At 41.8% G+C, this 27,339-nt stretch overlaps 1 protein-coding gene across 1 annotated transcript in view; it reads right to left on the bottom strand.

Moving 5' to 3' along the window:
• The window catches only part of METTL4 (methyltransferase 4, N6-adenosine), a 251,100-nt gene extending 224,154 nt beyond the window's left edge, over positions 1-26,946 (bottom strand). Inside the window, exons 1-2 of the mRNA XM_089678225.1 lie at positions 26,488-26,946; positions 21,668-21,730 (exon numbers count right to left, since the gene is read on the bottom strand). Of these exons, the coding sequence (XP_089534351.1) occupies positions 21,668-21,730; positions 26,488-26,769 (345 nt within the window). The 5' untranslated portion in view covers positions 26,770-26,946. The remainder of the gene's footprint in view (positions 1-21,667; positions 21,731-26,487) is intronic.
• Positions 26,947-27,339: the final 393 nt, after the last annotated feature.

Genomic DNA, 27,339 nt, shown 5'->3' with positions numbered 1-27,339 from the left:
ATTATATCCCCCCTTAATCTCCTCTTCTCAAGAGTGAATAAATTCAGTTCCTCTAATCTTTCCTCATAGCTGAGCTCCTCCATGCCTCTTATCAGTTTGGTTGCCCTTCTCTGTACTTTCTCCTGTTCCCCAATGTTCTTTTTGTGAATTGGTGCCCAAAACTGATCTGTGTATTTCAGATGAGGTCTTACTAATGATTTGTACAGGGGTAGCATGATATATCTCTCTCGGAAGTCTATACCTCTTTTAATACAAGAGAGGATTTTGCTCATTTTAGAAACTGCAGCTTGGCATTGCATGCCATTATTAAGCTTGTAATCTACCAGAACTCTCAGATCCTTCTCCACCATTGATTCCCCCAGTTGTACTCCCCCTAGTATGTATGATGCACACATATTCTTAGCCCCCAAGTGTATAACCTTACATTTATCAACATTAAACCTCAGTTGCCACATAGTTGCCCAATTAAACAGTGCATTGAGGTCGGCTTGTAAATTGGAGACATCCTGTAAGGACGTTATTCCACTGCACAGCTTGGTGTCATCTTCAAAGACTAAAATGGTATTTTTAATCCCAGACCCTATATCGTTTATAAATATATTAAAAAGTAAGGGTCCCAACACTGAACCTTGGGGTACACAACTGACAACCCTAGACCCTAGACCTCAGAGTATGAATCATTACCCACTACTCTGGATACGATCTTTTAGCCAGTTTTCTATCCATTTACATACGGATTTTTTCCAAGTCTGTAGACTTTACCTTACACATTAGCTTTGTGTGGGGAACTGCGTCAAGCGCATTTGCAAAATCCAAGTATACCACGTCCACCCCTCTGTCCAAGGTTTTGCTCACCTCCTCAAAAAAAGAAATCAGATTTGTTCTGATAACTTCTGTCTTTCATGAATCCATCCTGTCTGTTGCTTAAAATATTTGTTTCCAGCAAGAACTCATCTATGTGGTCTTTTATTAAACTTTTCAGTATCTTCCCAACTTTAGAAGTTAAACAGGTCTATAATTAATCATAATTATATTATTAATCATAAATAAAATGTTCACTTAAAACATTTTGTTGAGAATCCTTTACTGGCAATGACTGCCTGAAGTCTGGAACCCATGGACATTACCAAAGACTGGGTTTCCTCCTTTCTGATGCTTTGCCAGACTAACTGCAGCTGTCTTCAGTTATTTGTTTCTGCCTTTAGTTTTGCCTTCAGCAAGTGAAATGCATGCTCAATTGGGTTGAGATCAGGTGATTGACTCAGCCATTGCAGAATATCCCACTTTTCCTTCAAAAGCTGCTGGGTTGCTTTCAGTGTTTTGGATCATTGTCCATCTGTACTATAAAGTGCTGTCCAATCAACTTTGCTGCATTTGGCTGAATCTGGACTGACAGTATATCTCTAAACACATTAATCTTCGTTTCATCTGTCCAAAAGAATGATTTCCAGAACTGGTCTGGCTTTTTGTAGATGTATTTTTGGCAAAGTCTAATCTGGCTTTTCTATTCTTCAAGCTTATGAATGGTTTGCACCTTGTGGTGAACCCTCTGTATTTGCTCTCGTGAAGTCTTTTCTTGATTGTAGACTTTGACAAGGATACGCCCACCTCCTGGAAAGTGTCCTTCACTTGTCTGGATGTTGTGAATGGATTTTTCTTTACCATAGAGAGGATCCTGTCGATCATCCACCACTGTTGTCTTCCATGGACGTCCACACCTTTGTATGTTGCTGAGCTCACCAGTGCATTCTTCTTTCCTCATAATGTACCAAACCATTGATTTGGCCACTCCTAATGTTGCTGCTATCTCTCTGATGGATTTGATTAGTTTTTGAAGCCTTACAAAGGCCTGTTTCACTTGCATTGACAGCTCCTTTGAAACCATGATGTTGGTTCACAGCAATAGATTCCAAATGCAAATACCACACTTAGAATAAACTCCAGACCTTTTACCTGCTTAACTGATGAAGAAATAACAAAGGAGTAGCTCAGACCTGGCCATGAAACAGCTTTTGATTCAATTGTCCAATTACTTTTGGTCCCTTGAAAAAGGGGGGATGGCTATTCTTAAAAGCTGTAATTCCTAAACCCTTCAATTTAGATGTATATTCCCCTTAAATTAAACCTGAGAGTGTACACTTTCAGCCCATATCCATTATACAACTATAGCTTGAATGTGTTTTGGTAAATACCTGAAAAAAACTAAAATTGTGCCCGTGTCCAAATATATATGGACCCGACTGTATTCACAAGTCCAGTTTTTGTATCGGTTGTACCAATGTGGCGGTGCACCATCTTGCTGACAAATGAAATCTTCAGAGTCTTCATTAAGCTATGGGAAAAGACAGTCCTTCAGCATTTCAAGATAGCAATGTCATGTAACAGTGTTTCCCTAAAAAAAGAAAGGGCCTAAAATCTTTGTAAATGAAACCACACGAAACATTAATTTTTTGGTGAATCTCGCTCATGCTGTACAAGTTTGTGTGGCTTCTCAAGTCAACATTTGTGAACATTGTGACGTGAAACATTACCGCTTAGATGAAATGCTGCTTCATCACTAAAAATTAACCGCAGTACGAATCTGTTGTCCTCCATGTCGCATGAGCATATGACAGAAATCTAAAAGTTTTCTTCTGTCATTTACACAAAGAGCTTGCACATGTTACAACTGGTATGGCCTCAGAAGCAAACATCTTAACACATGCCAGACAATCATATTATGGGATTGCAAGTTCTCAGCTAGCACGACTAGCAGACTTGTGTGGGCTTTGCTGAAAAGCCTCTTGAATTCGTTGTACATTTTCCGCTAAAGTGTGTGTTCACCCTGGACTTTTCCCCTACATAAACACCCCAATTCTTCAAATTGTTTATTCCAACTACAAATGTTCTTTGCCACTAATGGATTAATCTCAAAATGCTGTCGAAAAGCACACAGCACAGTTATTACAGACTCAGTCTTGCTAAATTGGAGAACACAAAAGACCTTCTGTTGCATAGACACCATCTTGTTAACGACTGAGGTTAGCGTCTATTTGGGCGCTAGTAGTGGTATCTAGGGGCCACCATTAGAAATTCTAGGCCACGCCCGTTCAAGTAGTACAGGTTTCATTCATTGGCGGTGCATGGTTGCATAGATAGAAAGTTTTAAAATTGGGCCATTCTTTTTTAAACACACTGGGGTTGATTTACTAAACTGGAGAGTCCAAAGTCTGGTGCAGCTCTGCATAGAAACCAATGAGCTTCCAGGTTTCATTGCCAAAGCTTAATTGAACAATGTGAAGTAAGAAGCTGATTGGCTACCATACATAGCTGCACCAGATATTGCACCCTCCAGTTATAGTAAATCACCCCCACTGTATTGTGGATTTTGAGGAATGCCATACAGAGATGCCATACGATGTACAGCATTTGTCATTTCTAATACATTTTTCATTCAAAATACGTTTGTGGTATGGAGATTTTTTTCCCCAGAAGTGTTTAGCTAGCACTAGAATGACTGATAAAGGGACAGTGTTAGTATAAAAATGTATCATAAATCAGGTTTGGTTAGGTTATTATGATATCTGAATGCTGCCTTAACTTATGCAGAATAGATATTTCTAACAGCCTGTTCAGACAAAATTAAACAAGGCAGCCTATAAATATTATTTACAAATTTGAATATTTCCCTGATCTGCTTTACAATGTCAAACCTCTCTCAAAGCCATTAAGATAAATTTAGTTGCAAAAATCTGTTTACAATTGTAAAGCCTCCAATGTATACGATGTTCCTATTCTCTGTACAAGTTACTATACTTTCCTTGTAAAAGCAACAGCCATTATTACCACTAAATTATGTATATGGCGAAGAGATCCCTTCTAGAAAACATTCCGTAATTCAGTCAATGAAAAATTCAGCACCATTTATTATTCATGTAGACCTTGTTTGCAGACTTTTACTACATCAGAAGAGTTTCATAATCAAATTCAAGGCTGCAACCTCACAAGCTGAACAGTTTATCAGGCCGTAATCTATACTGCCCATACAACCACAAGGTGTTTCTTTCAAACAAATCAGAAATTAAGAAATTATTATTAAAATCTATTTAACAGACATTCCTGCAGCGCATGAGACAAAAAGAATGTCTTACAAAAAACAATGAAATCTAACAAATGATGGAAATATGTCAAATTCCATCTCACTACATAGCTTAGAGCTGCGCTACATGCTGACTGTGTTTAAAAGGAGAAATCTTTGATGGCTTAGTAAAGATCAGTGCTAAGTGTAGCCATTATTGAAAAACAAACGCTGAGGAATATGAAATATAAATACCCTGCTGTGCTGTTTGCAATGAGGAGAAATGAAAAGCTGCAGAGAACTTGTGGTCTCTATTATTAAAACAGTAAAATCAGAAATTGGCAAGGTTCAGAGATTCCTAAAAATGTCCTCTAAAATCAGATTTCAGTTACTGAAAAGATGTGCTTAACTTTTCTATCACCATGACGCACACACAGTAAAAGACTGCTACTTACATAAAGACACGACAGAAAATTCTGAGAGAGAAATTTAACCTTCAGAGATCTGTAAAAGTATCTTTATGGCCTACAAAATATTAGGAAGTAAAGCTGGCCTTTGAGGACATCTCTATTCCCTGAGAGGCACACACATTTTCTGGAAATGCAAACACATTCTTTTGATCTCAAAAGGGATACATCTCTAGCTTTGTTGCTTTGAGCTAAAATGATTCACTGAAAATGTAGTTCTTCAGCTGACTTGCATCAAGCGTGTTTGAAGGTTGTGCTTGAATATCCCTTTTTTATGATCATAAATCTATAGAACATTGAGACTTATTGCAAAGTTGTTTTCCAAAAACACAGAGCAACTAAAAGCTGACTGTTGTAACTGCTATAATGTCCTGTAACTATCTCTTGCTCAAACTGGATGAATGGGATGTTTCACATAAATCTGATTTGAGCTTGCCCATGCAAGGCAAACAAACAGTTTTGCTTTAACCTCTTGCAGCTCACTTAACACATATGTGCAGAAGCAAAAGAGTGGGCTTTAACCACTTCCCAATCACCCTATAGCAGAAATACTGCTACAGGGTGTCAGGGATGTGCAGTTTTGTATTTCTGGGTAGGGGTGCGGGCACTGCCCTACCCGCTCCGCCATTGGTGGCTACAGCTGTTGATCATTAGGTCACAGCCAGAGATTCCAAGCCAACACCAGGTGATCGCTGAGGAAAACTGACAGAGGAAAGGTCTGTGTGTAAACAATACAGATCTCTCCTGTCAGCGCCAGCATGCTACTTTGTATTGCTCTGCAGCGTGCTTACACAGTAAAGTACACACGCACAACACAGTAAAACAGCCCACAGTTAACCCTTTGATCTCCCCAGATGTTGACCCCTTCCTGCCCAGCACTGGTCACTGTATTAGTGTCAATAGGGATGCTAGTGGCAGTTAGTCAGTTCCCACCCAGTGTCAGAATGCCTGCCGCAGTCCCACTATAAGTCGCTGATCGCCATTACTAGTATAAAAAGGAAAATAAATTCCAGTATATATGCCGCCATTTGTAGATGCTATAACTTTCATGTAAACCAATTAATTTACACGTATTTTGATTTTTTTATTTAGCAAAAGACATGTATGACGAGATTTGATTTTTTAAAATTAATTTAATGGATATGTTTTATAGCAAAAAAGTTTTAAAAAAATTTTTTTTTTAAATTCTTGGTCTTTTTTTGGTTATAGTGCACAAAATAAAAAAAAACTCATAGGCGATCAAATACCACTAAAAGAAAGCTCCATTTGTGGGGAAAAAAAGGCATAAATTTAATTTGGGTGCAGCAATGCATGACCACGCAATTGTCAGTTAAATTAACGCAGCACTGTATCGCAAAAAATGTCCTGTCAGGAAGGGAGGTAAATCCTCTTGAGGGCAAGTGGTTAACACCCGCATGCCGCACATATGCACCAATGGGAGACCGAGGTATCTGTGGTGAAAGCGCATTCACGGTACAGGGGCTGAGCTGTTAAAGACAGCTCTCAGGCTGCACTAACGATCAGTAGCCAGGGGAACTAACGCCTGATCATGTGACCACTGTGACAGCCAATCACAGCGGTCACATGATCACCAATCCTTCATGCCCCCTGGGCTTACAGACCGTATTAAGAGGAGGCCTCAACTGGGTGGAAAGTGGTTAAAGGGCACCCTTCTCTAAAGCTGGCCATATATTGCTAGAATTTTTGGAAATTCAGATACCAGTCAGATACTAGTTATTTTCACAAACTTTGTGAAGGTTCCAACATTTTCTCCACTTCTACTTCCCAATTAATCTTTAGCTGACATTCATATATCTTGATAAGGGTTCAAAAGGCATAAATGTGCTCCCGGGTATAACTCCACTGTGGAAACATAAGACCATCTAACAACAATTAGTTGGTTAGCACATCTCACTATGATTGGCCTTTACAATGTATAACCTATGATGTTAAAGGATATGTTCTCTTTTAATGAACCCCTAAACTAACCTAGAACCCAACACAGCTGCTTACTTACCTTGGACTGAAAGCACTAGTTTCCTTCAACAGAGTGAAATTTTGATCAGAGCTGTCTGTCTCTATATAGTAAGCATTCATACATTTGTATTGGGCTGTACCCTGAGCCAAGGGATGCTCTCAATATGGCCCCATTAAAGGGGTTGTATTTGGGTAAAATACCATGTCCCCTAGACTAAAATGTTTAGGATTACGCAGGATACAAAAATAAAATGTGTAAATGCTGCTTCTTGGCCTCTAAGTAATTTCTCTCTCTTTCTTTATCCTTTGGTTCCTTCTGCTTTATATTTGCTATCTTTCATCTCTTTGGTTACTTTTGCTCTTCCTGACACACGTCCCTAAAGTTGTGCTATTAATACTCTGACCCTTTGCTGTCCAAGGTCCCAGGTCCAAGAAGACACTGTATCTTCCAACTCTACTGTTTCTACCATAACATACAGTATACTGTGGGTGTGAGAACCTTGGGGGTTGATTTACTAAAAGTGAAGAGTGCATAATCTGGTGCAGCTCTGCATAGACAGCAATCAGCTTCCATTTCTTTGGTAATTGAGCAAGCTGAAGATAGAAACTAATTTGGTGCCATGCACAGCTGCACCAGATTTAGCATTCTCCGGCTTTAGTATATCGACCTTCTGATGATGGTAGAAGAGAATGACCACATTTTTCCAAGTTGAATGTCTACACAAATGTGCTAACAATTCTTTACAGCAGAGATGTGCAGAAGGAGAGCGTGCTGAACAGTCAACATGAAACTTGAAGAGTTGAAGAGAACCATCAGCAGAACCCCATGTCAATTTCTACTCCAGACAGCTAAGCACTGGCAAATATACTGGGCAATTGGTCACTAATTAAAGTAGAACTATAGGCAAAACATTTTTCCACATTTTGGATAAAGCAACGGAGGGTTATAACCCCTGTAAGATTTTTTTTTTTTCCACCACCTGTGTCCCATTGCAGAGCTTTCCTTTCACTTCCTGTCCCATAGCCAAGAAGGACGTGAGAGAAAATCCCTGCAAATTGGAGGAATTCCATGGGGACCCCTAGGTCATCACTAGTGTCCCCATTGATATATTATCTCTCTATTATGTTTCTGGGGACAACTCAAAATTTGGGATTTTCTTTTATCTTCACTTTCAATGATAGTGGGAAACAGGACAAAAAGAGAGGGCGAATCTCCGTAATGGGTACAGACAGCAATAAAAACTGACAGATGTTCTAATCCCTCTCCACTGTATCCAAAACTGAAAAGATACAGTTTTTCCTTAAGTTATACTTTAATGACTAGAAAAACATTACAAAGTCTGAGGAATCTTGATTTGTCCAATGATGTGCAGATGCAGATCTACAATTAAGCATAATAATTTATCTGGGGTAAGGTGGAAAACTGAGGGTTTGAAGCACAAATATGTGGTGGACAAATCTGCAGGAAATACATGAGGCTACTAAGCATGGTCCAATATGACCATCAATGGTTTAGGACCTTTTTAGGCCAGTCAGCAAATGATTTATGATATTTGGAAGGCAAAAGGGTATCCAGCCCATGAAATAATAAACTGGCCATAGAAGTATATGAATGTCACCCAGCACCGATATTGAATATGTCAGTTTTAACCATGATAGTAATTTACTTTGAATGAATCTGTACAGGTTTTGTAGTTCTGTGTTCTGCATTAATTCAGCAAATGTGCCATGAACACAAATTCCCTTTTCCTCCCACAGAGCCCTCCACATCACACAGACATATTATGTTCTCCACTATGGGAAAGGTCATTATTCTCTTATTTCCCCAGCTTAGGAACTGCAATTAATTTCTTGAAATGTCTAAGAACTTTTTACAAGTAGATCTGTGGAGTCTGAGTCACATTAAAATAAATGGTGTAGCTCAGTGGATGTTTTGTGGTTTACAGACTAATAGTTATGTCGGCATTGGCTCTGGGGTATCGCAAGCATAAATCATTCTGTGCAGGGAAGTCATTTGAGCTCCTTATCACACTGAAATGGCATTGCAGCTGCTAAAATGACATCTTACTCAGAAGGCCAAAGCAAATGAAATTGTGGATGTAAATCACATGGCAGCTAAGGTTATACGTCAAAGAATAAATCCATCCAAAATGAAAGTTAAGTGTATTGTGGACACCAGAATGTTAGAATATGCAACACAGCTTGGGGTTACCAGAGTTACCAAAGTCAGCCAATATTGCAAAATTCTTTATATGGATCTGCTATTCTCAAACTTTTTAGACAGGATACTTCTCCCAGGGAAATAATGCTAAAGTCAGAAAGTTCACTGAATTTACAATAATCGGACTTGTGTGTAATAAGCACACTTCTATGCATGAGAGTAGTATAACTGCTGTATAACCTCCTCTCTCTGCTCCTTGAATCGCCAATCACATTCAACCTTTAAAGCAGTATTAAACCCAAACAATTAAAAAATGTACTTTTTTATTTGCACCTGTTTTTTTTTTTTTTACAGAACAAGCTGTTCTGCAGTTGTATGAATTACAGGGATGAAAAAAACCACTTACCATTGACAGGGGTACTTATATTAATCAACTTTTTTTATTTTTATGTAAAACCTTTATTCCAAAAGGAAAAAAAAAACGTTTGCTGTAAATTCTTAAAACATGTGAGCTGCAGTTCAGCTTGTCTGTGTATCTAATGTTGCTAGTCCATCTAATACTCCCCCCCCCCCCCTCTTCAAAGTTGCCCCCTATGGGGTTACTCTAATACACAGTTTTTCAACCTTTTTCCAGTCAGGGCACCCTTGAAAAGTATTTTCAGTCACGAGGCACCCCACGCAAAATCACACTCATTCCCGACACGCAGACAAATGCTCTGCTCTTTAGAGGTTACCCCATACATTGGCAAACCCGGGGCGTTTTTGGTGAGGTGCAATTTCTGCGGGTAAGGCAGCCCATTGAAATGAACACAGCCACACAGATGTAAACCAAGGGCTTGTTCACCTGTGAGGTTGGAGGACCTTAAAACCGCGCAATTGAGCTGCTTTTACCACGCCAACTGCTCCCCCTTTAGCTGCAGAAGCTGCAGCTGGGGGTACACACATGCTGTGGCCGCAGCTGAAAGTATACCTCCGTGTGAATGGGGTTGACTACAACCACCCCCGTGCAACGGTGTGCGTATTGCACGTGGTTGTGGTGTGCTGATGCTGCTTTTGGTGAGGAGGCAACATATTGCTTCTTAAACAACCTGTCAAATGCCTCTGAAAAGTGATCTAAGCATGGACTGCATTTCAGAGGAGCAGCAGTCCTTGCTGCTATTATGAACAAGTCCTAAAAAAGCAGTTCTGAAAAGACAAGAATAGGAGGTCATATTTAGGTAACATACATACAAAAAAAAAAAAACACACACACACGTATACAACCCTATGAAAAGTTACAGTACCTTACCCTGACTCACACAGCCAGGTACTGCACTCTAGGGGAACACAGAGCACAAAAGACACTCCCCCTTTGCTTTCACTTTTCTCAGCAGTCTGGCGGCTCCCAGTGACGACGTACAGTGTGGCTGGGCATCGGGAGCTCGGTCTTAACTGAGCCTCTCTTTGCCAGGACAACATGGCACCCCCGAAGACCTCTGGCGGCACCCCGGATGAGAAAGGCTGCTCTAATACAAGAGATGTGTTACTGCCTAGATCACAGAGGGAAGAAAGCCTGAAAAAAAGAAAACTAATGCAGCCACCACATCTAAAGATTGGCAAGCTGCACTATACATCAACATTTATGGTTCTGGGTCTCACACATCTTTAAAAGAGAAGTAGGGGGGTTTTTGCTCAGTTATACTTACCTAGGTGGATGCAGCATCGGTCCCCCACCGGTTCTAAGTGTGAGAACATGATCGCTGAGTTCTCACAGCTGCTCTGAGCAGAGAGCAGTGACTGGCTGAGGAGGGGAGTGAGCGGCTAGCTCAGTGGATGGGGTGGATTCCAACTTTAAAGTTGGGATCTTTCCCTAGCCTGGAATGGCCGAGTGACGTTAGTCCGCTGTCAGCTTACAGGTGATCCACAGAAGTACAGCCAAAAGAGCTTTGACTGTACTTTTCCTTTAAGGCAGGTCTGAAAAATTGGAATAGTGAATGTTGCAATATTCTTAGGAAGGGCTTATTTAACTTTTTTTTTTATTTTTAAAGGAATAAGGAAACGGAGTTGCTTTGGTGAAACACTAAATAACTGAGCAGGTGACCTATGCAACCTGTATGTATCCCAAAGATGAATGTTCAGTTTTGACTACAATGTGCAATTAAGAATTGAAACTGATCTGTTTTGTTCTCAGTTTGTGTATTCATATGTTAGTGTTGTAAAATAGAAATCATAACAATTCCATTCCATCATCAAATCATCATCATATCAGTTATGTATTCAGCATGTAACGATAAATATACTGCTCTTAAAATCATATAGTGTTTTGGGTTTTTTTTTTGACTGATATTACAGCTATTGGGATATTTGTGTCTAGATATCAAAATATACTGTAAAAGGAAAAACAGAGAGAGCCAGGCTAAGTGCAGCATTAAAAACGTTGGGTTTATTAAAATGTGCAATTGGCATTTCATAAATGAATGGAAAGAATAGGCATGTCGTACATCCATGAAGCTCTCCTATGCAAAGTCAACCAGTATGACAGCCACGGTGCAATCCAGTGATGAGAGATGGTCTCCAGTAAGCGGCCAGCCGCCACAATAACCAGCATGGAACGCAAGATGGTGCTGGACCTTGTCAACCAATCAGGTCTGAGGAAGAAGCAGAAGCTTCAAAAACAAGTTACCACCCACATCCACGGCATTATGTCTCCGTGCTGACATCAATTCCGGTCCGACGCCATCTTGCGTTCCAGGCTGGTCATCGCGGTGGCTTCCTGGAGTCCATCTTTCACCGGAGCTTCTGATCATCTAAGCGAAGAGGGAGTGGGTGCCTTTCAATTTCGGGTACCTGCTATCCCCCACACTCTCCAAAGGTGCCAATCCTTAACGGGGAGCAGTCCTTAAAGCAGAGCTCCACTTTAAGCAAGGGGTTAAAGGAGAGAACACTATTGGCTCAGCCATTACCCAAGGCCAGTACCTACTTCCTGGACTGAGATGCTGGCTCAGGGATGATACAGTCATGTAAATCCAGGCGCCTCTGTAGTTCTTCACTGACACAGATCAGCTCCTGGAGCAACCTCTCAACTTTGTCCTACAAAGTTACAGTGTTGCACTCTTACCTCTAAAAGAAAGGAGACTGAGGAAAATGTTCCTTCAAGCCTACAACTTACTATAGAGAAAAAAAACTTTTTTTTTTTTTAAATTATACTGTTACTACAAGGAACACTTTAATTACAGTATAGCATCAAGTCAATTAAACTCCTGGGATATTGATCTGGTTAGTTAAGTAGCAGAGGGGGTTTTTAATTAGTTTTAGCTGCTTTGGTGTTAATGAAGCTAACAGGTGCACTAGATGGGCAACAATGAGGCGATCCCCAAAACAGGTTTTTTTTTCTACTAGTTTTGCATTTGGCTAGGGTCATTGACACAACTGGAAGCATGAGGCTATACCTGGACCCTACAGAGTTGCACAGGCAGTATAACTCCTCCAGGATGGCACATCAATATGTGCCAATGCCAGAAGGTTTGCTGTGTATCCCAGCACAGTCTCAAGAGCATTGAGGAAATTCCAGGAGATAGGCAGTTACTCTAGGAGAGCGGGACAGGGCCGTAGAAGGTCCCTAACCCATCAGCAGGACTGGTATCTGCTGCTTTGTACAAGGAGGAACAGGTTGAGCACTGCCAGAGCCCTACAAAATGACCTCCAGCAGGCCACTGGTGTGAATGTCTCTGACCAATCAGAAACAGACTTCACGAGGGTGGCCTGAGGGCCCGATGTCCTCTAGTGGTCCCTGAGCTCACTGCCCAGCACCATAGAGCTCGAGTGGCATTTGCCATTGAATACCAGAATTGGCAGGTCCAGCACTGGCGCACTGTGCTTTTCACAGATGAAAGCAGGTTCACCCTGAGCACATGTGACAGACATGAAAGGGTCTGGAGAAGCTGTGGAGAACGTTGTGCTGCCTGTAACATCGTTCAACATGACTGTTTTGGTGGTGGGTCAGTGATGGTCTGGGAAGGCATATCCATGGAGGGAAGCATGGACCTCTACAGGCTAGACAATGGTACCCTGACTACCATTAACTACCGGGATTAAATCCTTAGACCCACTGTCAGACCCTACGCTGGTGCAGTGGGTCCTGGGTTCCTCCTGGTGCACGACAATGCTCGGCCTCATGTGGTGAGTATGCAGGCAGTTCCTAAAGGATGAAGGAATTGATACCATTGAATGGCCCCCACGCACGCCTGACCTAAATCCAATAGAACACCTCTGGGATAACATGTTTCAGTCCATCCGATGATGCCAGGTTGCACCTCAGACTGTCCAGGAGCTCAGTGATGCCCTGGTCCGGATCTGGGAGGAAATATCCCAGGACACCATCCACCATCTCATTAGGAGCATGCCCCAACATTGTCAGGCATGCATACAAGCACATGGGAGCCATACAAACTACTGAATACCATTTTGAGTTGCTGCAATGAAATTTCAGCAAAATGGACTAGCCTGCTGCATCATTTTTTCACTTTGATGGAAATGAAAATTATTAACCTGCAGAGGACTGAATGCAAAGACACCCAAAAATCAAATGATGGGGCATCCTTACATTCCTAACATATTACCCAGTCCATATCGGTATAGATATCCAGCATGATATTTTCCCCATTGAGATCTGATGTATTTTCAAAGTGTTCCTTTAATTTTTTTTCGGGCAGAATTTCATTTTTTCATAATACAGGTGAAACTCAAAAAATTAGAATATCGTGCAAAAGTTCACTTATTTCAGTAATGCAACTTAAAAGGTGAAATTAATATATGGGATAGACTCAAGATAGTTCAAGCCGTGATTTGTCATAATTGTGATGATTATGGCTTACAGCTCATGACAACCCCAAATTCACAATCTCAGAAAATTAGAATATTACAAGCAATCAATAAAACAAGGATTGTACATAGAATATCGGACCTCTGAAAAGTAGAGGCATGCGTATGTACTCAGTACTTGGTTTGGGCCCCTTTTGCAGCAATTACTGCCTCAATGGTGCGTGGCATGGAAGCTATCAGCCTGTGACACTGCTGAGGTGTTATGGAAGACCAAGATGCTTCAATAGCAGCCTTCAGCTCTTCTGCATTGTTCGGTCTCATGTCTCTCATCTTTCTCTTGACAATGCCCCATAGATTCTCTATGGGGTTCAGGTCAGTAATCCCACGGTCATTGAACCAGGTTTTGGTGCTTTTGGCAGTGTGGGCAGGTGCCAAGTCCTGCTGGAAAATGAAGTCAGCATCCCCATAAAGCTCGTCTGCGGAAGAAAGCATGAAGTGCTCTAAAATCTCCTGGTAGACGGCTGCGTTGACCCTGGACTTAATGAAGCTCAGTGGACCAACACCAGCAGATGACATGGCTCCCCAAATCAACACAGACTGTGGAAACTTCACACTGGGCTTCAAGCATCTTGCAGTGTGTGCCTCTCCATTCTTCCTCCATACTCTGGGTCCTTGGTTTCCAAATGAGATGCAAAAGTTGCTTTCATCAAAAAAGAGGACTTTGGACCACTGAGCAACAGACCAGGTCTGTTTTTCTTTAGCCCAGGTAAGACGCTTCTGACGTTGTTTGTTGTTCAGGAGCGACTTGACAAGAGGAATACATTTGAAGCCCATGTCCAGGATCCGTCTGTGTGTGGTGGCTCTTGATGCATTGACTCCAGCCTCAGTCCACTCCTCGTGAAAGTCCTGAACACTTTTGAATGGCCTTTTCCTGACAATCCTCTCCAGGCTGCAGTCATCCCTGCTGCTTGTGCACCTTTTTCTTCCACACTTTTTCCTTCCACATAACTTTCTATTAATGTGCTTTGATAAAGCACTTTGGGAACATCCAACTTCTTTTGCAATTACCTTTTAAGGCTTTCCCTCCTTATGAAGGGTGTCAATGATGGTTTTCTGCACAACTGTCAGGTCAGCAGTCTTTCCCATGATTGTGATTCCTACTGAACCAGACTGAGAGACCATTTAAAGGCTCAGGAACCCTTTGCAGGTGTTATGGCTTAATTAGCTGATTAGAGTGGGACACTTTGAGCCTAGAATATTGCACCTTTTCACAATATTCAAATTTTCTGAGATTGTGGATTTGGGGTTTTCATGAGCTGTAAGTCATAATCATCACAATTATGACAAATCACGGCTTGAACTATCTTGCTTTGCATGTAATGAGTCTATCTCATATATTAGTTTCACCTTTTAAGTTGCATTACTGAAATAAATGAACTTTTGCACGATATTCTAATTTTTCATGTTTCACCTGTAAATAGAAGTCATTTCTGCCCAGGCCATCCCAATGTGCTTATCTCTCACTTACCTCATATATAGCAACTTTGAAATTCCATGTCTGTTTGAGAAATGTTTTTTGCTTCCATCACTTCCTGTAGATCATGTGACATCCAGGAAGCTTTAAACCCCAGCATACACTGCTTTACTGCATCACAGAAGGGGCATGATAGGGCGTGCTCACTACCCTGGATCACACCTCCCTCGTTACTATACCACCTTCCACCCACTTTCTGTACAATCTCATTTAGGTCTAACATCAACTATGTAGTGCAAGAGCCTGCCTGATTTAATACAAATTGAATGGATTGTTCAGGTGTGACCTCCTATTCCATAGTTTTGGTAAAACTAAAAGCAAATTGTATAGCGATTGTACAATCAGAATGCATAGTGTATGGCCATCTTTATATAAGTACATAGGTGGACAGAAATACTCAGTTGTCAGGCCCTGTTCACATATCCATATAGTGGAATCTTGTGTTTCTGCATGCTTTTTATTTGTTCTGGGGGTATTTTGGAGTGTTTTTGCTCATCAGGCATAGGGCAGGCCATTCACTTGAACAGGCTGCTCTATGCATCACAATCACCCCAAAGAAGCTCCGGAACTTTATATTTTTATTTGGAGTGGAGTGCTTTTTGGTGCATTTGCATAACATTTGTAACATGGCAAACACACACCTGCTACCCGCAACTGGGGTAGCATTAACATTTAACAGCAATGCATGTGCAATGTTCGTTTGCAGTGTTTGCAAAACACACAGAAAAGCGCGTTTTCTATGTGTTTTTCTTTGCGTTCAGAAATCTCACAGATGTGATTGGAGCCTCATTGTTCTTGTGTAAACATATCAATTTCACTTTCAGGCCCCCCTTCACTCCTAGCATAGTGGGAGCCTGCTGCATCATTTTTTCACTTTGATGGAATTGAAATTTATCAACCTGCAGAGAGGACTAAATGCAAAGACACCCCAAAAATCAAACGATGGAGCATCTTACATTCCAAACATATTACCCAGTCCAATTGATTTCCAATTGATTTCAAAAGGCTGCCCTACATGTGGCAAAGTAGCTCATGGGACATTTTGGCATGTTGTGGTTTGCACATTTTTTTTTAGCGTTTTCCGCTTGTTTTTTCACATGACAACATGTGTGTTTGCTTCTGCGTTTCGGGTGTTGTTAACAATAAAGTGTGACAAGTTCATTTTAGGTGTATAAAAGGTGGCCATACACTATACAATCTGATAGTACAATCTCCTTTACATTTACCAAAACTATAGAATAGAAGGGTACACCATCTATCCAATCACTCTGTATCCAATCATAAAAACCCTTGCACTACATAGTTGATGGTAGATCTAAAGGAGATTGTACAATCAGATTGTTGTGTATGGTGACATACTCCTGTTTTTAATACTACAGCTCTATCCAGATAGGCTGTTATCTGATAGCTCAGCTCCTGCACACTCTGCCAAATGAACAATCTATGCAAGAAAAAAAAAATAGATGGCTGAGTATTTAGTGAGAACGTTAATTGCTGATTGCATTGCAAATTCATACACCTACAGAAGTGGGTGGGAGCCATATCTTGGAGGAAGGAAAGTGTTAATGAGGTCAGCTGGTGAACGACTTCCTGCGTCTAGGAAGACAGCTGGTGAACTCCTTGTATCGTACTGGTTTTCACAACTTAACATCTTCCCACCCGGCCTATAGCAGATCGATGGCCGGGCGGGACACTTGCCGTTGTGACTGGGTGTCATATAACGTCCTGTAAAAACGAGCCACGCAGCAGCGCGATCTGTCATCAGCTGCGTTCACGGGACACAGCCGATGACATATCGTTACACCGGCCCATTACCAGTGTCTTGTGACCAATCACAGCAGATCACATGTCAATTGTATACAATGGATGGCTTCCTGTCATTCCATCCATTGTATACAATTATGTTGTTAGCTGTGACTGGCCAAGGCAGTCACATGATACAGACAGGGCCAATCACAGCCCAGCTGTATCATGTGATCAGCTTTGCCAAATCACAGCTAATCACAACAAAAGACTGAATGAATCAGTTTCATTCAGTAACAATGATTGCAAATATCAATGAAATACATTGGTATTAGCAATCATAGTGTGTTAAAAAAAAAATAATAAAAAATAAAAAATCCTGATCACTTGCCCAGAGTAGTTCAATGTTACTATGGTAACATTGTATTGATTTGGTCACAGTGTGCTGAAAAATAAAATTAGTAAAAAAAAGAAAACAATTTATTAAAAAATTTAAAAAAAAATTGAAAAAAAAAAATAAAAATTCAATTATTATTTTCACCAAAGAAATGTAGCAGAATACATTTTGACCTAAATTTATGAAGAAATTTTATCAAATTTTATAACAGAAACGAAGAAAAGTGTGTTTTTTTTTCAAATGTTTCAGGTGTTTCTTGTTTTATTTAGCAAAAAATAAAAATCTCAAAAGGTGAATAAATACCACCAAAAGAAAGCTCTATTTGTGTGAAACAAATGATACAAATTTCATATGGGTATAGTGTTGCATGACTGCACAATGGTCAAGCAAAGTGCGACAGCGCTGAAAGCTGAAAATTGGCCTAGGCAGGAAGGGGGTATAAGTGCCTGGTATTGAAGTGGTTAAGGTCCGTTGCGAACAGGAAGGTATATAAAAGTTTTCCATAAAACAATCTGAACGCTAAGGTAAGGGTTGGTGTAGTTAAAGTAGAATCTTTTTCTTTTCTGAAAAAGAAGCATATTAATGCTATATTGGTACATAGAGAAGATGGAATTTAGAAAAAAAAAAAGTAAACTTAGCCTTTAAGTCGCCCATAGCGCTTATATTTCTTTTGGTATGAGTTGATTCTTACAAGCACATGCATTTTAGATTCTTATATGTCTATATTTCTTTTGTGTGAAGTTTTTATATATCTTTAATCATGCCACTGTATTTTCTATATACACACACACGTGTATTTTCAATATTATCTTATTTATTATTTTGCATATTCTGTTGCACCAAGCAGTTTCATTTCAGCTTTTAATTTTACTTTTATCGTCTGAGCTTCATTTTTCACTGAGTAGGAATTCTGTGTCCCGCTTGGCCATCCCTTCCATTATATTTATAAAGATCACTCCTTTACCAGTTAGATAAACTTAAGAGGTGGAACAGCCTCAAAACATGTACAGTTGCAAGAAAAAGTATGTGAACCCCTTGGGATTACGTGGAGTTTTGCATGAATTGGGCATAAAATGTGCTCTGAACGTCATCTAAGTCACAACAATAGAAGAACAAAGTCTGCTGAACATAATACTACACAAACATTAGATGTTGCCATGGTTAAATTGCACATAACATGTAAACATTCACAGTGCAGGGAGGAAAAAGTATGTGAACCTTTGCACTTAATAACTGGTTGACCCTCCTTTGGCAGCAATAACCTCAACCAAACGTTTCCTGTAGTTGCAGATCAGACCTGCACAACGATCTGGAGTAATTTTGGACCACTCCTCTTCACAAAACTGTTTCAGTGTAGCAATATTCTTGGGATGTCTGGTGTGAATCGCTCTTTTAAGGGCATGCCACAGCATTTCAATCGGGTTGAGGTCAGGACCCTGACTGGGCCACTCCAGAAGGCGTATTCTTTGCTGTTGCAGCCATTGTTTTGTTGAATTACTTGCATGCTTTGGGTCATTGTCCTGTTGCATCACCCATCCTCTGCGGAGCTTCAGTTGGCGGACAGATGGTCGTACGTTTTCCTGCAAAATGTCTTGATAAACTCTGGAATTCATTTTCCCATCAATGATAACAATCCGTCCAGGCCCTGAGGCAGCAAAGCAGCCTCAAACCATGATGCTCCCTCTGCCATGTTTTACAGTGGGGATGAGGTTTTGATGTTGGTGTGCTGTGCCTTTTTTTTCCACACATAGTGTTGTATGTTCTTCCCAAACAACTTAATCTTGGTTTCATCTGTCCACAGTATATTTTGACAGTAGTGCTCTTTTGCAAACTTCAAACGTGCTGCAATATTCTTTTTGGACAGCAATGGCTTCCTCCGTGGTGTCCTCCCATGTACTCCATTCTTGTTTAATGTTTTCCTTATTGTAGATGTGTCAACAAAAATGTTAGCATGTGCCAGAGATTTCTGTAGGTCTTTAGCTGACACTCTGGGATTCTTCTTTACCTCATGCAGCATTCTGCGCTGTGCTCTTGCAGTCATTTTTACAGGACGACCACGCCTAGGGAGAGTAGCAACAGTGCTAAACTTTCTCCATTTGTAGACAGTCTGTCTTACCGTGGACACATGAACATCAAGGCTTTTGGAGATACTTTTGTAACCCTTTCCAGCTTCATGCAAGTCAACAATTCTTAATCGTAGGTCTTCTGAGAGCTCTTTTCTGCGAGGCATAGTTCACATCAGACAGTGCTTCCTGAAACCAGTAAACCCAAAACAGGTGTGTGTTTTTTAAGGGCAGGACAGCTGTCAGCAACACATCCAATATCATCACAATGATTGGAGTCAAGGTTGGCTCACTCCTGGCTCCAATTAGCTCTGGGAGAAGTCATTAAGCTAGGGCCTCACATACTTTTTCCTCCCTGCACTGTGAATGTTTACATGTTATGTGCATTTAAACCATGGCAACATCTAATGTTTGTGTAGTATTGTGTTCAGCAGACTGTGTTCTTCTATTGTTGTGAGTTAGATGACGTTCAGAGCACATTTTATGCCCAATTCGTGCAAAACTCCACGTAATCCCAAGGGGTTCACATACTTTTTCTTGCAACTGTAGCCATGCCTCCTCCATGCCCACCAGTGTCTGACATCACACAAGACTTTCCTCTAGCTGTCCGTTTGACTCCCATAGCTCCCTGAGTATTTTCTGACAGTCTATGGACTAGATTACCTCTGCTATGTGCTGTTGTGGTTTGAATGTCAGTTTCCAGTGAATAAAATTCATATGACAGGCATTTTACTCCTTATCAAATGTGGGATGCCAATTGATTTTTGTTCTTTTGCCTTTTGTTACACTTTAAATATCAAAAGTCCATGCTGCCCACAATTGTTCAATTCACCTGCATAGAAAGACAGTACAATATATAGTCTTTAATCTCAACAAATTAAAAGTTATGCAGCACCATATACAGAGTCCCCCAAAAAAAAAAAAGAATTAAACTTTAGTTATACTTTGCAGTTATTTTGTCCGTTGAAACAAACATTTCTTATCAATCAGAAAATATAGCAAGATAAAGCACTCACCAAATCCAGGGACACCACAGTGTAACAGAGGTCAGGTCTCGCTTGTGCATGGCGCTCTCTGAAAATACCACTCCTATACTATTATACCCACTACAGGTAAGGGTGAGTTACCCTGGGACTCCAGTGCACAATTCTCAGGACACCTTGTACGCACTACACATAGGAGCACATCTCCACTGAAAACAGCTAAAACACCACAAATGCTCAGGAATGTTTCACTAAAATCCCCAACGTCAAGTACGAGTCTTTTCTTTGGAGCTGCTCCCTATAGAATCAGCCTATAGAACTCTGAATATCCTGAGCAGCGGTTTGTGGTATTGTGGTAGTTGTCAGTCTTCACTCTTAATTGTAGTGGGTACACTGGTGTGGGAGAGATATATTCAGGAAAGTGCCATACACAAGCAAATCTGACGATGTTACGCTGTGGGGTCAGTGGTGGATCTGGTGAGTGCGTTATTCTGTTATCATATTTTCTGTGTTTGTTTCAGAAGACAGAATGTAACATGGTATCTGAAGTTTAAAGTATAACTACAGGCAAAACATTATTTTAGGTTTTGGCTCTAGTGATGAAGGATTAGAACAATTTTTTTAGGGCAGCACAGTGGCTAAATGGTTAGCACTTCTGCCTGGCAGTACTAGGGTTGTTTGTTTGAATCCCAACCACAGCATCACCTGCCTAGAGTTTGCATGTTCTCCCTGTGCCTGCATGTATTTCCTCCGGCTTCCTCCCACACTCCAAAAACATGCTGGTAGGTGAATTGACTCCTGTCTAAATTGGCCCTAGTATGTGTATATATGAATGTGAGTTAGGGACCTTAGATTGTACGCCCTTGAGGGTTAGGGACTGATGTGAATGTACAATATATATGTAAAGCGCTGTGTAAATTGATGGCGCTATATAAGTACCTGACAAAATATTGCTGTCTGGATCCGTTAGGGAGATTCCCTCTGTTTGGCATGTTTACCATTTTCACTGAAAGTGAGAGTAGAAGAAAAACCCAAATTTTGGGTTGTCCCCAGAACACGAATAGAGGGAAAATCTTCTGATGGGAACACTAGTTCTACAGACCCTGGTGACAACCAGGGATTCTTTTACCTTGGAGGGATTTCATCTCACTTCCTGTTTTGGTCATGGGACAGGAAGTGAAGATTATTCTCCACAATGAAACACATATGGCAAAAATAAAATTGATAGGGGTTATAACCCTCCCTTATTCTATCCAAAATGAAAATGCCCTTAGTTCTACTTTAATACGATTTATTTTGGACACAGAACATAGTGCTACGTAACTCTTAAATTGTCTGCAAGAAAACATTCATAACTTCATGAGCATTTAAATTAATAGAAGTAGGCTAGAAATAATTGAATTCTATGAGAAAATGAATATTTGATTTTAAATCTTGAGCATAGACACACTTTAAGCTAGTATAGCAGTTAGCAGTAGCGGTTACCTTTTGGTGATACTCTAGGGCATCCAGTTCACCTTGATTTAACACATATGCTCTTTTACGCTTCTGTAAAATTCAACATAATTTTGTTACATAATGCACCTTGTGGTTACCAGATAACATTTCTTAACTTGACGTCACAAACAGGCAACTGTAGCTGAATTCAGGACACATGAAATATTAAATATTTCATTAACAACCTTTTGGCACACACTGTAACCCATATTTAAAATAACTGTTTCAAAAGAGACCAGAATAGCACACTTTCAAATGACTTATAAAGAGCCTGTTCATAAATTTATTACAATTTCTTTATTTTGTTACCTCAAAATGACAAAGACACTATTGTCCCTCTCCAATAACTGCTTCTTTTTTTTTTTTAATAAGTTGGTTGGTTATTTAGCTCTAGTCTTCTTTTTCACATGTTTACAATGCTAATCTAATAGAAAACATGCCTATAAGATAAAAATAGAGAAACTGCTGTGGGTATAATGTATAGTCCGGTGTCACCCCATATAGGTTGCATGCTGACGATCCTCACAGGATGGATCGGATCTGCGGATTGAGCAAAGTGGATCAGAGTCCGATCCATTATCCTGCCCAATCCGCAGATCCGATCCATCCTGCGGGGATTGTCGGCATGCAACCTATACGGGGTGACACTGCACCCGCTCCACGAAAAGGTAAGTTGTACACCAAACTGACGATCCCCGCAGGATGGACTCCGATCCATTATGCTCCATCCGCTGATCCGATCCATCCTGCGGGGATTGTCAGCTTGCTTTACAACTTACCTTTTCGTGGAGTGGGTCTGGTGTCACCCCGTGCGGTAGATGTCACCCGGTGCAGCGTGCACCCACCGCACCTGCCTAGTGACGCCACTGAGCTTTTGCATTCCCAGTCAATTCTATGGGAATACAAAAAATATCTGAAACAGATCAAATGCACTTGTCAATGAATTCTGTATTATCTCAGAAGTGTTTGAAACAGACAATAGAAATGGAATGGTCGCACACTCCCCTGGAAGAGTGAATACTTTATTGCAGTGTCAAATACAGATTAAAGCATTACAGCATTGGAGCATTGACTGGTAGGAAGGTAAACAGTTTTCACGCACAGCATTATTCATTACAATACTAAATGGTAATAAGTGTTGCTGTGGGTGAAACGCGTCTACCTTTCTAACATTCATCACATATGGGGCTGAGGCACTGTTGCGTTTGTGTGGACTGTCTGAAACTGACCTCAACACAGGCCTAAAGGGTGATTCAGCCAAACCTAGGGGGTAGCCACAGGTGCTCCCTGGGTACAGCCATGCTTTAGTACTGCAACCCTTTTAAGATACACATTGCTGCATTGCCTGCGACTCTGCCCTATAGGGGGTTTTGCTGGAAGAGGGTTTCTTTTTTTTTTGTGGCATGGGGGGGGGGGGGTAAGGGTGGCTTGCTAGGGGTATGTCCATATAGCATCATAATTGCCTGTTTGCTTTCTGTATACAATTACATTTGCTCCATTATTGCCAAGCTTGCCCCTTTGTTTCCCTTCCTTCATAATGGTCTACCCCCATACAGTCACAAATGCCCATTTGTTGCCTGCATATTTTCCCACTTGTAGATTTGCTACCAACATAGTCAAAACTAGCTGTTTTCTGCCCACTTATTTTCTGACTAGATAAAATATGTAAAGCACTGCTTAAAATTCAAACTGATCTCAGTGTGAGAGCAGAGAGAAGCGATCCTGCAGTGTATGAGTGTACACTGGCTGTCAGGCTGCTTGCACACTCACACACTGCAGTGCCAGCCACCCCAGTGCCCCAGATCACTGCCCCAGAATATCAACATAAATAATTCAGGAGGTCCCATCAACTGTCCCAGTGCACACAAAACACCCCCATACACCATACCAATGTCCTGATCACCACCATACCCCAATCCCAGCGCCCTGATCACCGCCATACCCCAATACCAGCGCCCTGATCTCCGCCATACCCCAATACCAGCGCCCTGATCTCCGCCATACCCCAATACCAGCGCCCTGATCTCCGCCATACCCCAATACCAGCGCCCTGATCAGTGCCATACCCCAATCCCAGCGCCCTGATCAGTGCCATACCCCAATCCCAGCGCCCTGATCAGTGCCATACCCCAATCCCAGCGCCCTGATCACCGCCATACCCCAATCCCAGCGCCCTGATCACCGCCATACCCCAATCCCAGCGCCCTGATCTCCGCCATACCCCAATACCAGCGCCCTGATATCCGCCATACCCCAATCCCAGCGCCCTGATCTCCGCCATACCCCAATCCCAGCGCCCTGATCAGTGCCATACCCCAATCCCAGCGCCCTGATCAGTGCCATACCCCAATCCCAGCGCCCTGATCAGCGCCATACCCCAATCCCAGCGCCCTGATCACTGCCATACCCCAATCCCAGCGCCCTGATCACCGCCATACCCCAATCCCAGCGCCCTGATCACCGCCATACCCCAATCCCAGCGCCCTGATCACCGCCATACCCCAATCCCAGCGCCCTGATCACCGCCATACCCCAATCCCAGCGCCCTGATCACCCCCATACCCCAATCCCAACGCCCTGATCACCGCCATACCCCAATCCCAGCGCCCTGATCTCCGCCATATCCCAATCCCAGCGCCCTGATCTCCGCCATACCCCAATCCCAGCGCCCTGATCTCCGCCATACCCCAATCCCAGCGCCCTGATCTCCGCCATACCCCAATCCCAGCGCCCTGATCTCCGCCATACCCCAATCCCAGCGACACTGCATTCACTGCACTACCTTGCAACATGCTGCATTAAGTTGTGCTGCAAAAAAATGCAGTATATCTGTATTTTATTCAACACAACCCATCCCATTGTGCATTATGATGTGATTGCAACACATAAAAAAACACTTGTTTTTTATGCGTCTGTGTGTAGATCAACACATCCCAATGGAAATATCGTGAACAAAATAGAAAATGTTTTGTCATTTTTAAATACCACTGATATTTTTTCCCGTAACTGTTCAGAGTAGTCCCTGTTCAGCTGCTTTCACACTGCTCCAATGCATTTTGCACCTGTGAAAAAAGGGCGTGAATCAAAAAACGCAACAAAATGCAACCGCGGGTGTAGTTTTGATGCGTTTTCCATTAATTTAAATGAAGAGGTCTGTGTTTTACAAACATGCACCAAAAATACAGCAGGTAGGACTTTTACCACTTCTCGTCCGGTCTATGTACATAAACGGCCGGATGGGAGCAGTGCAGAATTGGGTTGCTGTTCATAAGCGGCGCCCGCATTTACAGCCTGCGCGCGCTCCCTGGGAGCACGTGACACCACGATCCGGTGCCCGCTGTGTCCAAACACCAATCGCTGTACAGGACCTCTGTGTGAGGTCCCGATCATGTGATCACTGAATGGCTAATCAGTGATCACATGAATAGTAGTAAGCAAGATGTGACTTCTGAAATCTGTGAATGATCAGAGGTCACATGGTACAGGGCTATTCACAACAGCCTTGTACCATGTGATGAGCTGTGACCAATCACAGCTCACACAGTATTTCTCAATGGCTGCAAGAATGCAGCCAGAGAAGTAGTAATGATTGCTTTTACAGCCTTTATGGGTGTAAAAGCAATCAGTGTACAAAAAAAAAAATCTTCGTCACCCCCCACAAGTAGTACAGTGTCACTATGGTGACACTGTACTGTTAGGGTGACAGTATGTTAAAAAAAAACAAATATTATAAAACAAAATTGAAAAATTATAATTTTTGGTTATAAACTAATTTGGGTTTCTTTTTTAATTTTTGGACTTTTAATTTATATAGTTAAAAAAATAAAAATCCCAGTGGTGAATAAATAGCGCCAAATTAAAGTTGTATCTGTCTCAAAAAAATGCTAAAAAATTCATATGGGTACAGTGTTGCATGACCGCGCAATTGTCATTCAAAGTGTGATAGCACTGAAAGTTGAAAATTGGCCTGGACTGGAAGGGGGTAAAAGTGTCCGGACTGGAAGTGGTTAAAGATGCAACTGGCACGTAAGTGACTCGTGTGAAGAGCTCCATAGGATTTAATGGTCATGCTTCTGCTTTTGAAAAGGCAAAAATGAAAGAAAAACTGATCAGTGTGAAAGCAGCCTTAACCTAGGTTCACTGTGAACCGCCTGTGAATTGTACAGGAATCGCACCACATACCTGTGCAATTTACATGCGATTCTGTGTGGTGCCATTTGAGCCGATTCATTTTAAATGGCTCAAATAAAACCGCATCCACACCAAAAATGTACCTGCAGCATTTTTGGGAACGCACTGGAACTGGATTACATGGTTGATTTCTACAATGTGATCCAGTTCAGGCAAACACACTGCATTTGTGACCTGCTTTTGAGGTCACTTTGAAATGACACCCACAGCAGATCACAAAACACATTGTTTGCTGAGCGTTGCAGGAAACACACAGGGATCGCAGTGATTCCCACATTGCACATGTATGAACTGGGGCTTATATATTACAAACCTAGGTGAACATGGATGATCTTGGGTGTTTAGATCCTAGTCCTAACTGAGAAAGCCTGCCAGGAAGCTGTCACCTGCGGTGGGCCAATCATATGTGTCTGAGGCATTCCCTGCCCAGCAGCCGCATGTATATGTACGGGATGCCTTAGTTGCAGTTGACTGGCCCAGTACAGCGGCAGCTTCCTGGCAGTCTCGCTCAAACCAGGATCTGAATGAACCCAAACTCATTCCTATATGGAAATAAGTGGTGGGCAGGCTGACTGATTGTGTCCTATCAGAGGCCACCCAGTTCTCATGCCAAGTACCTTTCTGACAGGCTTGCAGGCGGCAGGGGTTGCGTCGTCTTGCCTGTCGCTCTGAGCAGCCATATTCTGGTTGGAAGTGGTGGAGAGGTTCAATGAGAAGTAAGGTTTGACCACCTGGAAGAGCTCCTCCTTCATCCTGTACACAGTCCTTGTATTCTCCTGTCCCTCACATGTAGGGGGTCTAGGGGCAGCAGCCAGACCTCCCCCAGCTTCATACCACCTATTTATTAGAGGTAATTCATCGAGCAGCCATCCTGCAGAGCTCTCACACACCACAGCCATGAGGAAGGGGGTAATCACGTGAAGGGGACACAGGCATACTGTCACTCACGAGCCATGTCAGGTCACAGCACCAAGGCAGACGTCTTACAAGCCTATGATCAGGCTGCTGTGTTCACATAGCACGGAACGAAGCTTCTACCGCTCGGAGGTTTGAAGATTTCTTCCTGTCCGCCCAATATCTCCTTCCCCGTCACGAAGCCGAACACACACCTCCTCGGCGGCAGCGACATCTTGTGCTGGTTCGGCAAACTGCAAGAATAAATAGGAGCTATGAGCCGCTTCTCTCTGTACACTTGGTACTCCCTGACATTCGACCACTGCTTCCGCTGGACAAATACACTTGACTTTTTGAATAAATACACTTATAAATCTACATTTTCTTTTGTCCCAGAGTTTGCAGCATGACTTTGCTTCCCATCTTATGCTGGTCATACACATAGATTTTCATGTTAAAATTTATTTATTCCAGGTACTTACATAGCACAGTCAATTAACACAGCCCTTTACATATATATTGTACATTCACATCAGTCCCTAACCCTCAAGGGGCATACAATCTAAAGTCCCTAA

The sequence above is a fragment of the Staurois parvus genome, unplaced genomic scaffold (assembly GCF_062004578.1).
Source record: "Staurois parvus isolate SC_StPar_1 unplaced genomic scaffold, SC_StPar_1.0 ptg000015l, whole genome shotgun sequence".
Classification (NCBI taxonomy): Eukaryota; Metazoa; Chordata; class Amphibia; order Anura; family Ranidae; genus Staurois; species Staurois parvus.
This window is presented reverse-complemented; position numbering and strand designations above follow the sequence as displayed.